This window comes from Sturnus vulgaris, chromosome 1 (assembly GCF_052056855.1).
Source record: "Sturnus vulgaris isolate bStuVul1 chromosome 1, bStuVul1.hap1, whole genome shotgun sequence".
Taxonomy (NCBI): Eukaryota; Metazoa; Chordata; class Aves; order Passeriformes; family Sturnidae; genus Sturnus; species Sturnus vulgaris.
The window spans coordinates 155900499-155912742 of record NC_142243.1 but is presented as its reverse complement, the minus strand read 5'-3'; the positions used below and the strand labels follow the sequence as shown (position 1 = coordinate 155912742).

The 12244-nt window shown below is 35.6% G+C and overlaps 1 protein-coding gene across 1 annotated transcript; it reads left to right on the top strand.

The window, feature by feature from the left end:
- The first annotated feature begins 3835 nt into the window (after positions 1-3835).
- LOC148225629 (ATP-dependent DNA helicase Q4-like) lies at positions 3836-10574 on the top strand. The gene is made up of 7 exons (XM_088164421.1): positions 3836-3882; positions 6321-6421; positions 7987-8073; positions 8166-8258; positions 9966-10102; positions 10187-10270; positions 10347-10574. Exons 1-7 carry the CDS (start codon positions 3836-3838, stop codon positions 10572-10574), a joined length of 777 nt encoding a protein of 258 aa, XP_088020547.1.
- Positions 10575-12244: the final 1670 nt, after the last annotated feature.

Here is a 12244-nt window from a genome sequence, read left to right as displayed (position 1 = left end):
CCCCAAAATTCGGGAATTTCGGGAAGAAACGAAAGAGAGAGAACGAAGGAAACGAAGAAAATCCGGAAAAAAATCAAGAAAAGTTTCCAGGAAAAAAATTCCGAAATTTTGGGGATGAAAAAAAATCGAGAGGAAAAAGAAAAAGAAAAATTTCGAAGCGGAAGCGGCGAAAAAAAAAAAGGAGGAAAAGGAGGAAAAAACCAAAGGGGAGGCGAAAAATCGGTAATTGAGGGGGTTAGAAAGTTTGGGGGGTTATTTTGATTTTTTGGGATTTTTTTGGGGATTTTTTTGGGGTTTTTTTTGGGGTGTTTTAGGGATTTTTTAGGGTTTTTTTAGTGGATTTTTTAGGGATTTTTTTAGGACTTTTTAAGGGATTTTTAGGGTTTTTTTAGGATTTTTTTGGAGTTTTTTAGGGATTTTTTCTGGGTTTTTGGGGGGGATTTTTTGGTGTTTTTTTCAGGTTTTTTTCAGGCTTTTTGGGGGATTTTTTTCGGGCTTTTTTGGGGATTTTTTGGGGATTTTTTTCGTCTTTTTTGGGTTTTTTTCGGGCTTTTTTAGGGATTTTTTAGGTTTTTTCGGGCTTTTTTGAAGTTTTTTAGGGATTTTTTTTCTGTTTTTTGGGATTTTTTGGGGTTTTTTTCAGGTTTTTTTTCGGGCTTTTTAGGGATTTTTTTCCTGGCTTTTTGGGGTTTTTTAGGGCTTTTTTAGGGATTTTTTTAGGGATTTTTTTTCCTGTTTTTCGGGGTTTTTTTGGGGGATTTTTTGGAGATTTTCTCAGGTTTTTTAGGGCTTTTTTTCGGGGCTTTTTTTGGGATTTTTGGGGGATTTTTTTCGTCCTTTTTGGTTTTTTTTCCGGGTGTTTTAGGGATTTTTCAGGGTTTTTAGGGTTTTTTTAGGGATTTTTTTCCGGCTTTTTTGGAGTTTTTTAGGGATTTTTTTTCTTTTTTGGGGGATTTTTGGGGGGTTTTTTTGTTTTTTTTAGGGATTTTAAGGGATTTTTTTCTGGCTTTTTTGGGTTTTTTTTGGGCATTTTTAGGGATTTTATTCTGGCGTTTTTAGGGATTTTTTAGGTTTTTTCTGGGCTTTTTAGGGATTTTTTTCTGGCTTTTTTGGGGATATTTTTTGGGATTTTTAGGGGATTTTTTTTCGCCCTTTTTTGGTTTTTTTTCGGGCTTTTTTCGGGATTTTTTTAGGGTTTTTTAGGGATTTTTTTCGGGCTTTTTTGGAGTTTTTTAGGGATTTTTTTTCTGTTTTTTGGGGTTTTTTTTTGCGGTTTTTGGGGGATTTTTTGGGTTTTTTTTCAGGTTTTTTCGGGCTTCTTTAGGGATTTTTTAGGGTTTTTTTAGGGATTTTTTTTCTGAATTTTTGGAGTTTTTTAGGATTTTTTCTGTTTTTGGGGGGTGGTTTTTTTGTTTTTTGGGGGGATTTTTTTGGGTTTCTTCAGGTTTTTTTCTGGCTTTTTAGGGATTTTTTTCTGGCTTTTTGGGGGATTTTTTTGCCCTTTTTGGGGTTTTTTTGGGTCTTTTAGGGATTTTTTTTAGGTTTTTTTTTAGGGATTTTTTTCTGTTTTTTGGGATTTTTTTGGGGATTTTTGGGGGTATTTTTTGTGGTTTTTTTAAGGATTTTAGGGATTTTTTTTTTTGGCTTTTTGGGGTTTTTTGGGGGATTTTTTCGGGTCTTTTAGGGATTTTTCAGGGAATTTTTCGGGCTTTTTAGGGATTTTTTTTCTGACTTTTTTGGAGTTTTTTAGGGATTTTTTTCTGTTTTTTGGGGATTTTTTTTTGGGTTTTTTGGTTTTTTTTTTCAGGCTTTTTAGGGATTTTTTTTCTGGCTTTTTTCGGATTTTTGGGGATTTTTTGGATTTTTTTCGGTCTTTTTAGGGTTTTTTACGTTTTTTTAGGGATTTTTTCTTTTTTAGGGTTTTTTTGCGGGTTTTTTGGGGGATTTTTTGGGGGTTTTTCAGGGTTTTTTTTTCGGGCTTTTTAGGGATTTTTTTGGGTTTTTTCGGGCTTTTTTGGGATTTTTTTAGGGTTTTTTAGGGATTTTTTTCTGGTTTTTTGGGGTTTTTTTGGGTTTTTTTTAGGGATTTTAAGGGATTTTTTTTGCTTTTTTGGGTTTTTTTTTGGCCTTTTTTAGGGATTTTATTCTGGCGTTTTTAGGGATTTTTCAGGATTTTTTTCGGGCTTTTTTGGGGATTTTTGGGGGATTTTTTGCCTTTTTTGGGTTTTTTTTTGGGTCTTTTAGGGATTTTTTAGGATTTTTTTAGGGATTTTTTTCTGGCTTTTTGGGGGTTTTTTGCGGGTTTTTTGGGGATTTTTTGGGGTTTTTTTGGTCTTTTAGGGATTTTTTAGGGTTTTTTAAGGGATTTCTTCCGCCTTTTTTTGGAGTTTTTTAGGGATTATTTTTCTGGTTTTTTGGGGGGATTTTTTTTGGATTTTTTAGTTTTTTTCGGGCTTTTTAGGGATTTTTTCTGACTTTTTTGAGTTTTTTAGGGATTTTTTTTCTGGTTTTTGGGGATTTTTTGGGGGTTTTTTGGTTTTTTTTTCTGGCTTTTTTGGGATTTTGGGGGATTTTTTGGATTTTTTTCGGTCTTTTTTAGGGTGTTTTTACGGTTTTTTAGGGATTTTTTTTTCTGTTTTTAGGGATTTTTTTCGGGCTTTTTTGGGTTTTTTTCAGGGTTTTTAGGGTTTTTTAGGGATTTTTTCCGGCTTTTTTGGAGTTTTTTGGGGATTTTTTTTGCGTTTTTTTTTTTTTAATTTTAAGGAGATTTTTTGAAAATTTTGGGGATTTTTTTTGGTTTTTTTTTCTGTTTTTTTTAAGCGACTTTTTCTGACTTTTTCGGGATTTTTTTTCTGGCTTTTGACAAATTTTTTTACTGGAATTTTTTTTTTTTTGTTTTGTTTTTGTTTTTTTTTTTTTTTTAGTTTTAGGATTTTTTGGGGCTTGTTTGGGTTTTTTGGGGATTTTTTTTGGGGTTTTTTTTCTGCCTTTTCCAAGATTGGAGAATCCCAAAATCAGGGAGCTCACAAATATGCCAAAAATCAGATGCTAAAAATAGAAAAAAAATCCCAAAATTTGAGACCTCCCAAAATAAAAAAAAAAAAAAAAAATCAGAAAAAAACCCCAAAATTTGAAAAAATTCAAAAATGTGAAAACCCCAAAATCAAAAAAACCCAAAATCAGAAAAATCAGAAAACCCCAAAATCACAAAACCCCAAAATCAAAAAAAAACCCAAAATTTGAAAAACCCCTAAAAATAAAAAAAACCCCAAATCCGATTTTTCCTTTTCTAAAATTCCGTTGATTTGAATTTAATCGATTAAATTTAATAGAAATAATCAATCAAATTCATAAATTAATAAAGATAAAATGGATTAAGAATTAAAATGATGTGAATGTATATTAAATATAAAAATGTATTTATGTATATTTTTATATGTAAAAAATAAATATATCACAAAACAGTAAAAAAAAATTGAAATAAAATTAAAAATGAATAAATTTAAGAAAGGATAATTTTCATAAAAATAATTAATTAAATGAATTAATTAAATTTATTTCCCCTCAGGGCCCCTCCCGGGAATTTCGTTCGCCTCAACATGAAAAGGAAAATTTATTCCCGCGCATTCCAGAGGGGGAGATTCATCCGCAAACAGGTACAAAATTCCCTTTTTTTTTTTTGTTTTTTTGTTGTTTTTTTGGGAATTCTCAGGTTTTCCACCCTTTTTGGAGATTTTTTTTTTTTAAATTTGGATTTTTTTTTTTTTTTTCTTTAAATTTTATGAAAGGTTTGGAGACAGAAATGGAGAAAAAAATTCGGGGCCGGAGGCGATGGATGCTTCCGGTGCGGCGGGAAAGGGCACTGGGCCTCGGAGTGCACGGGTAGGAAATGCGGGAATTCTGAGGGGAAAATTTGGGAATTCTGAGGGAAAAATTCGGGAATTCTGAGGGGAAAATTTGGGATTTGGGTGAGGGAGGGGTTGGGATCTTCGGGGGTTTTTGAAAAAAATTTTTTTAATTTTTTTCGAATTTTTTCGGATTTTTTTTGGATTTTTTTAAGGTTTCCCAGGGGTTTTTTTGGGGATTTCTGAGGGGAAATCCGGGATATTCTGAGGGAAAGTTTGGGAATTCTGAGGGGAAATTTTGGGATTTGGTGAGGAAGGGGTTGGGATGTTTGGGGGTTTTTGAAAAAAAAATTTTGGGATTTTTTTGAGATTTTTTTCAGAATTTTTTGGGGGGGGGTTGAGGTTTCTGGGGGATTTTGGGGATTTTTTGAGATTTCTGAGGGGAAATTTTGGGAATTCTGAGGGGAAAATTTGGGAATTCTGAGGGGAAATTTTGGGACTTTGGTGAGGAAGGGGTTGGATCTTTGGTATTTTTGGAAAAAAATTTTTTGGATTTTTTTCGGATTTTTTGGGGATTTTTTTTAAGGTTTCCGAGGGGATTTTTTGGGATTTCTGAGGGAAATCCGGGAATTCTGAGGGGAAATTTTGGAATTCTGAGGGGAAAATTTGGGATTTTGGTGAGGAAGGGGTTGGGATCTTTGGGGGTTTTTGAAAAAAAATTTTTTTAATTTTTTTCGGAATTTTTTCGGATTTTTTTCGGATTTTTTTCGGATTTTTTTAAGGTTTCCGAGGGTTTTTTTTGGGGATTTCTGAGGGGAAATTTGGGAATTCTGAGGGGAAAATTTGGAATTTTGAGGGGAAATTTTGGGATTTGGTGAGGAAGGGTTGGATCTTTGGGGTTTTTGAAAAAAAAATTTTTGGATTTTTTCTGTATTTTTTTGGATTTTTTTAAGGTTTCCGAGGGTTTTTTGGGGGATTTCTGAGGGGAAATCCGGGAATTCTGAGGGGAAAGTTTGGGATTTTGGTGAGGAAGGGGTTGGGATCTTTGGTGTTTTTGAAAAAAAAAAAATTATTTTTTTCGGATTTTTTTTGGATTTTTTTAAGGTTTCCGAGGGGATTTTTTGGGATTTCTGAGGGGAAATTTTGGGAATTCTGAGGGAAAGTTTGGGAATTCTGAGGGGAAAATTTGGGATTTTGGTGAGGAAGGTTGGGATGTTTGGGGGTTTTTGAAAAAAATTTTTTTTTTCGGATTTTTTTTTTATTTTTTTGGAGGTTTTTGAGGGGGATTTTTTGGGATTTCTGAGGGAAAATTTGGGAATTCTGAGGAGAAAACTTGGAATTCTGAAGGGAAAATTTGGGATTTTGGTGAGGAAGGGGTTGGGATCTTTGGGTTTTTGAAAAAAAATTTTTCGGATTTTTTTTTTTTTTTATTTTTTGGGATTTTTTTGAGCTTTCCGAGGGTTTTTTTTTGGGATTTCTGAGGGAAATCCGGGAATTCCGAGGGGAATTTTTGGGAATTCTGAGGGGAAATTTTGGGATTTGGGTGAGGAAGGGGTTGGGATCTTCGGGGGTTTTTAAAAAAATTTTTGGGATTTTTTTGAGATTTTTTCAGAATTTTTTTTTGGGGGGGGGTTTGAGGTTTCTGGGGGGATTTTGGGGGATTTTTTGAGATTTTTGAGGGGAAATTCGAGAATTCTGAGGGGAAAATTTGGGAATTCTGAGGGGAAATTTTGGGAGTCGGGTTGGGGAGGAGTTGGGATCTTTGGGGTTTTTGAAAAAAAAATTTTGGGGTTTTTTTCGGATTTTTTTGGATTTTTTTGGAGCTTTCCGAGGAGGATTTTTTGGGATTTCTGGGGGGAAATCCGGGAATTCTGAGGGGAAATTTTGGGAATTTTGAGGGGAAAGTTTGGGAATTCTGAGGGGAAATTTTGGGATTTTGGTGAGGAAGGGGTTGGGATATTTGGGGATTTTTCAAAAAAAATATTCTGGAATTTTGGGATTTTTTGGAATTTTTTTTTTATTTTTTGGGATTTTTTTTCGGATTTTTTGGGAGTTTTTTGAGCTTTCTGAGGGGATTTTTTGGGAATTCTGAGGGGAATTCGTGGGATTCCTGAGGAGAATTTTTAGGATTTTTTGGAGGAATTTTTTTGGATTTCTTAAGGGAATTTTTGGGCTTTCTGAGGCAAAATTTTGGGATTTTTTTGTGGGATTTTTGGTGGATTCTTTGGAAATTTTGGGGGGATTTTTTTCATATTTTTGGGGGATTTTGGGATTTTTAAAGGGGATTTTTTGGGGATTTCTGAGGGGATTTTCTGAGCTTTCACATTGGAATTTTTAGCTTTTTTTTCCTATTTTTTGCCGCATTTTATGGGATTTTTTCCCAGGATTTTTGGCGTTTTTGAGGAGAATTTTTAGGTGATTTTTTTTCGGGGGGGAGAATTCAATTTTTTTTTGGTTTTTTTTTTTTGTGCACAGAAAAAAATTTGGGATCATTCCCAGAAAAAATCCCGGAGCAGGAGGAGCCGATTCCCACCCTGGACCAAGAGAACGAAATTATATCCCGGATTTTCCTGATGGTGAGAACAAAAAAAAATCGGGAATTTTTTTCCTTTTCCCAGAGAAACCTTGGAAAATCGGGGGATTTGGCCCCAAAAATTGGGATTTTGGGGCTCTCAAAATTTGGGATTTCGGGCTCGAAAAAAGAAGGATTTTGGCCTAAAAATTGGAATTTTTGGCCTCCAAAATGTGATTTTTTTTTTCCCCTAAAAATGGAGAATTAGAACCCTAAAAATGAGGGATTTTATCCCAAAAATTGGAAATTTTGGCCTCAAAAATGTGATTTTTTTTTCCCCTAAAAATGAGAAATTTGGGCTCTAAATATGTGGGATTTTGACCTCAAAAATGTTATTTTTTTTTCCTTAAAAATGAGGAATTTGGGCCTAAAAAGGAGGGATTTTTGGCCTCAAAAATATGATTTTTTTTTCCCTAAAAATGAGGAATTTGGACTCAAAAAATGAGGAATTTTGTCCCCAAAATTGGAATTTTTTGGCCTCAAAAATATGATTTTTTTTCCCTAAAAATGAGGAATTTGGGCTCTAAAAATGAGGGATTTTGTCCCAAAAATTGGAATTTTTTGGCCTCAAAAATATGATTTTTTTTTCCCTAAAAATGAGGAATTTGGACTCAAAAAATGAGGGATTTTGTACCAAAAATTGGAATTTTTGGCCTCAAAAATGTGATTTTTTTTTCCCCTAGAAATGAGGAATTTGGACTCTAAAAATGAGGGATTTTTGGCCTCAAAATTGGAATTTTTGGTCTCAAAAATGTGATTTTTTTTTTCCCTAAAAATGAGGAATTTGGGCTCTAAAAATGAGGGATTTTTGGCCTCAAAATTGGAATTTTTGGTCTCAAAAATGTGATTTTTTTTTTCCCTAAAAATGAGGAATTTGGGCTCTAAAAATGTGGAATTTTGGCATCAAAAATTCCATTTTTTCCCCTTAGAATTTGAGGATGTTTATAATAAAAAGGGGGTGGGTCCTAAAAAAAAAAAAAAATAAAGATTCGGGATTGAAAAATTGTTTCCCCTCTGAAAATGTGAAATTATCCCCTAAAATTGTTGTTTTTTTCTTATTAAAAATGGGAATTTAAGGCATAAAAATTGGGAATTTTTCCCCAAAAAAATCAGGATTTTTTTTTTTTCCCTATAAAAACTGGTGAATTTCTCAAAAATTGCCATTTTTTTTTTCCCCATAAAAAAGGAAAATTTGTCCCAAAAAAATGAGATTTTTTTTTTCCCCCTTAAATCCTGATGTGTAGCTCCTAAAAAAACCTCGATTTCTCCTCACAAAAAGTGGGATTGATCTCAAAAAATGAATTTTTTTTTTCCCTAAAAATGAGGCATTTCCCAAAAAAAAAAAAAAAAAAGAAAAAATTAAAAACTTAGATCCTAAAAAACAAAAAATCTGAATTTTCCCTTGGGAATTTCTGCGATTTCTCCCAAAAAAACCCCAAATTTAAGTCTTTAAAAATATGATTTTTTTTCCTTGAAAAATTCCATTTTTTTTTTCCTTTAAACCCCTGATGAAAAATCCCAATTTAATTATTTTTTTTTAAAATTAATTTTTTTTTTTTTCTTTCCCAGATCTCGACTTGGAAAATTCCCAATTTCCCCCTCCCCCACCCCCCGTGGATCCTTTTTATTCCCCAAATCCCGATGGGACAATTCCAGGTAAATCCTACAACGAATCTGTGGAAAAATTCACTTCAAATAAACTGAAAAAAAATTAAAAAAAAAAAAAATTCAAATTTTTTTTTTTTCAGATCCTCCAGAGGAAATCCTGGAAGCTTTGAGGATTCTGGGATTTGATTCCTTCAGGCCTGGCCAAGCTGAGCCCATCATGAGGATCCTTTCAGGTCCCTTTTTTTTTTTAAATTTTTCATTTTATTTTTCGTTTTTTTCTTTTTTTTTTTAAATTCCTTTTTCCCCTCAACTTTCCCCACTTTTTTTTCCCAATTTTTCCTCACTTTTTCCTCTTTTTTCCCTCCATTTTTCCTTTTTTCCCCTCTTTTTCCCTCACTTTTTTCCTCTTTTTTCCTCCTTTTTCCCCTCCATTTTTCCTGCTCTTTTTCCCCTCCATTTTTTCCATTTTTAAATTTTTTTTCCCATCCTTTTTCCCTCATTTTTTCCCAGTTTTTCCCTATTTTTCCTGCCATTTTTCCCTCCATTTTCCCAACCTTTTTCTCTTTTTTCCTCTCCATTTTTTCCTCCATTTTCCCCCTCTTTTTTCCTCACTTTTTTCTCTTTTTCCTTCCTTTTTTCCTCCATTTTCCCCTCTTTTTTCTCACTTTTTCTCTTATTTCTCCCTTTTTTCCTGCTTTTTTCCCCTCCATTTTCCCCTCATTTTTCCCCTCATTTTCCCCCTTTTTCCTCCTTTTTCCCCTCCATTTTTCTTCTTTTTCCCTTCCATTTTTTCTGCTTTTTTCCCTCCATTTTTCCTTTTTTCCTCCCTTTTTTTCTCACATTTTCCTCTTTTTTCCTCCTTTTCCCCCTCCATTTTTCCTCCATTTTTCTCCTCCATTTTTCCCCCCACCCTCCTTTTCCCCCCTCCATTTTTCCCTTTTTTCCCCCCTTCTTTTTCCTCACCTTTTCCTCTCCATTTTCTTCTTTCCCCTCCATCTTCCCACTCTTTTTTCCTTTTTTTTCCCCTTTTTCCCCCCCACCTTTTCCCCTCCATTTTCCCTTTTTTCCCTCCTTTTTCCCCTCCATTTTCCATTTTTTTTCCCTTTTTCCCTTTTTCTTTCCCACCCTCCTTTTTCCCTCCATTTTTCCCTTTTTTCCCCCCTTTTTTTCCCATCCTCCTTTTTTCCCCTCCATTTCTCCCTCCATTTTCCCCTTTTTTCCCCCATTCTCCTTTTTCCCCTCCATTTTCCCCTCCATTTTCCCTTTTTTTCTCTCCATTTTCCCTTTTTTCCCCTCCATTTCTCCCTCCATTTTTCCCCTCCATTTTCCCCTTTTTTCCCCTTTTTTCCCTTTTTTTCCCTTTTTTTCCACACCCTCCTTTTTTCCCCTCCATTTCTCCCTCCATTTTCCCCTTTTTCCCCTTTTTTTTTCCACACCCTCCTTTTTTCCCCTTCATTTTCCCCTCCATTTTCCCTTTTTTTCTCTCCATTTTCCCTTTTTCCTCTCCATTTCTCCCTCCATTTTCCCCCTTTTTTTTCCCTTTTTTTTCCCTTTTTTCCCCCATTCTCCTTTTCCCCCTCCATTTCCCCCCTCCATTTTCCCTTTTTTTCCCTTTTTTCCCCATCCTCCTTTTTCCCCTCCATTTCCCCCTCCATTTTCCCTTCCCTTTCCCCTCCATTTTCCCCTCCATTTTTTCCTTTTTTTTCCCTTTTTCCCCCACCCTCCATTTTCCCTCCCTTTCCCCTCCATTTTTCCCTTTTTTCCCTTTTTTCCCCACCCTTTTTTCCCCACCCTCTCCATTTTCCCTTTCCCCCTCCATTTCCCTTTTCCCCCCCTTCTTTCCCCTTTCCCCCCCCCCCCTCCATTTCCCCACCTTTTCCCCTTTCCCCCACCATCCCAAATTCCCATTTTTTTTATTAATTTTATATTTTTCCCCTCAGGTTTATCCACCGTGGTTCTGTTACCCACGGGCACAGGCAAATCCCTTTGTTACCAACTCCCCGCCTTCCTTCACCACCGCCGTTCCGGCAGCATCTGCCTCGTCATCTCCCCTCTCATCTCCCTCATGGATGACCAGGTATTCCCCAAAAAAAAAAATAAAAAAAATCCCCCCACATCAAAAAAATAAAATTAAACTAAATTAAATTTTCCCAAATCCCAGGTTTCCAACCTCCCCCCACCCCTCAAAGCCGTTGCCATCCATTCCAACCTCACCCCGCGGCAGCGCCGAGCGGCCATCAAAAAAGTGAGTCCAAAATCCCCCATTTTAAACAACAAAAAAAAACCCCCAAAAAATCAAAATAATCCCAATTTCCCACCAGGTCATCGATGGACAAGTTCAAATCCTGTTCCTTTCTCCTGAATCTCTGGTGTCATCTTGGAATTTTTGGCGTTTTTTTCCCCATTTTCCTCCTGTGGCTTTCGCGTGTCTGGATGAAATTCACTGCGTTTCCCACAGCTCCCACAACTTCCGGCCCTGCTACCTGCGAGTCTGCAAGGTGACACAAAACGGGAATTTCCTGATTTTTTTTTTTTTCTTTTCATTTTAATTCCTTTTTCCTGCCTTTTTTCCCTCCATTTTAACTCCTTTTCCCTCCATTTTAACTCCTTTTCCTGCCCTTTTAACCTCCATTTTCCTGCCTTTTTTCCTTCCATTTTAATTCCTTTTTTCCCTCCATTTTAACTCCTTTTTCTTGCCTTTTTTCCTTCCATTTTAATTCCTTTTTTCCCTCCATTTTAACTCCTTTTTCTTGCCTTTTTTCCCTCCATTTTACCTTCTTCTTCCTGCCTTTTTTCCTGCCTTTTTTCCTTCCATTTTTCCTGCCTTTTTTCCTTCCTTTTTCCTGCCTTTTTCCTGCCTTTTTCATCCTTTTTCCTTTCCCTTTTTCCCCTCCATTTTAACTCCTTTTTCCTTTCCCTTTTCCTCTCCATTTTAACTCCTTTTTCTCTCCATTTTTCCTCCTTTTTCCTGCTTTTTCCCCTTCATTTTAATTCCTTTTCCTCTCCATTTTAACTCCTTTTTCCTTTCCCTTTTTCATTCCATTTTTCCTCCTTTTTCCTCCTTTTTTCTGCATTTTTCTCTCCATTTTTCCTCCTTTTTCCTTTCCCTTTTCCCCTCCATTTTTCCTCCTTTTTCCTGCCCTTTTTCATTCCATTATTCCTCCTTCTTCCTGCATTTTTTCCTCCAATTTTCCTCCTTTTTCCTTCCATTTTAACTCCTTTTTCCTGCCCTTTTTCCCTCCATTTTACCTCTCCATTTTTCCTCCTTTTTCCTTCCATTTTTCCTGCTTTTTCCTGCCTTTTTTCCCTCAATTTTAACTCCTTTTTTCTGCCCTTTTAACCTCCTTTTTCCTTTCCCTTTTTCCCTCCATTTTACCTCCTTTTTCCTCCTTTTTCCTTCCCTTTTCCCCTCCATTTTTCCTCCTTTTTCTCTCCATTTTACCTCCTTTTTCCTTCCCCTTTTTCATTCCATTTCTCCTCCTTCTTCCTGCATTTTTCCTCCATTTTCCCTCCTTTTTCCTTTCCCTTTTTCTCTCCATTTTTCCTCTTTTTTCCTTTCCCTTTTCCCCTCCATTTTAACTCCTTTTTCCTTTCCCTTTTCCCCTCCATTTTAACTCCTTTTTCTCTCCATTTTTCTCCTTTTTCCTGCTTTTTCCGCTTCATTTTAATTCCTTTTTCCCTCCATTTTAACTCCTTTTTCCTTTCCCTTTTTCATTCCATTTTTCCTCCTTTTTCCTCCTTTTTTCTGCATTTTTCTCTCCAGTTTCCCTCCTTTTTCCTTCCCTTTTTCTCTCCATTTTTCCTCCTTTTTCCTTTTCCTTTTTCCCTCCATTTTTCCTCCTTTTTCCTTTCCCTTTTTCCCTCCATTTTTCCTCCTTTTTCCTTCCCTTTTCCCCTCCATTTTTCCTCCTTTTTCTCTCCATTTTTCCACCTTTTTCCTTTCCCTTTTTCTCTCCATTTTTCCACCTTTTTCCTTTCCCTTTTTCCCTCCATTTTACCTCCTTTTTCCTGCCTTTTCCCCTCCATTTCTCCTCCTTTTCCTTTCCCTTTTTCATTCCATTTTTCCTCCTTTTTCCTCCTTTTTTCTGCATTTTTCCCTCCATTTTACCTCCTTTTTCCTTCCCTTTTTCTCTCCATTTTTCCTCCTTTTTCCTGCCTTTTTCCCTCCATTTTTCCCACTCTTTTTTCCTTCCCTTTTTTCTCTCCGTTTTTCCTCCTT

Excerpts from the sequence above, each read along its gene's own strand:
- LOC148225629 (XM_088164421.1), top strand. The coding sequence starts at position 3,836 with ATGCTTCCGGTGCGGCGGGAAAGGGCACTGGGCCTCGGAGTGCACGG. Across the intron at positions 6,422-7,986 it reads TATCCCGGATTTTCCTGATG|ATCTCGACTTGGAAAATTCC; the intron begins GTGAGAACAAAA and ends TTTCTTTCCCAG. Across the intron at positions 10,271-10,346 it reads GCCGAGCGGCCATCAAAAAA|GTCATCGATGGACAAGTTCA; the intron begins GTGAGTCCAAAA and ends ATTTCCCACCAG.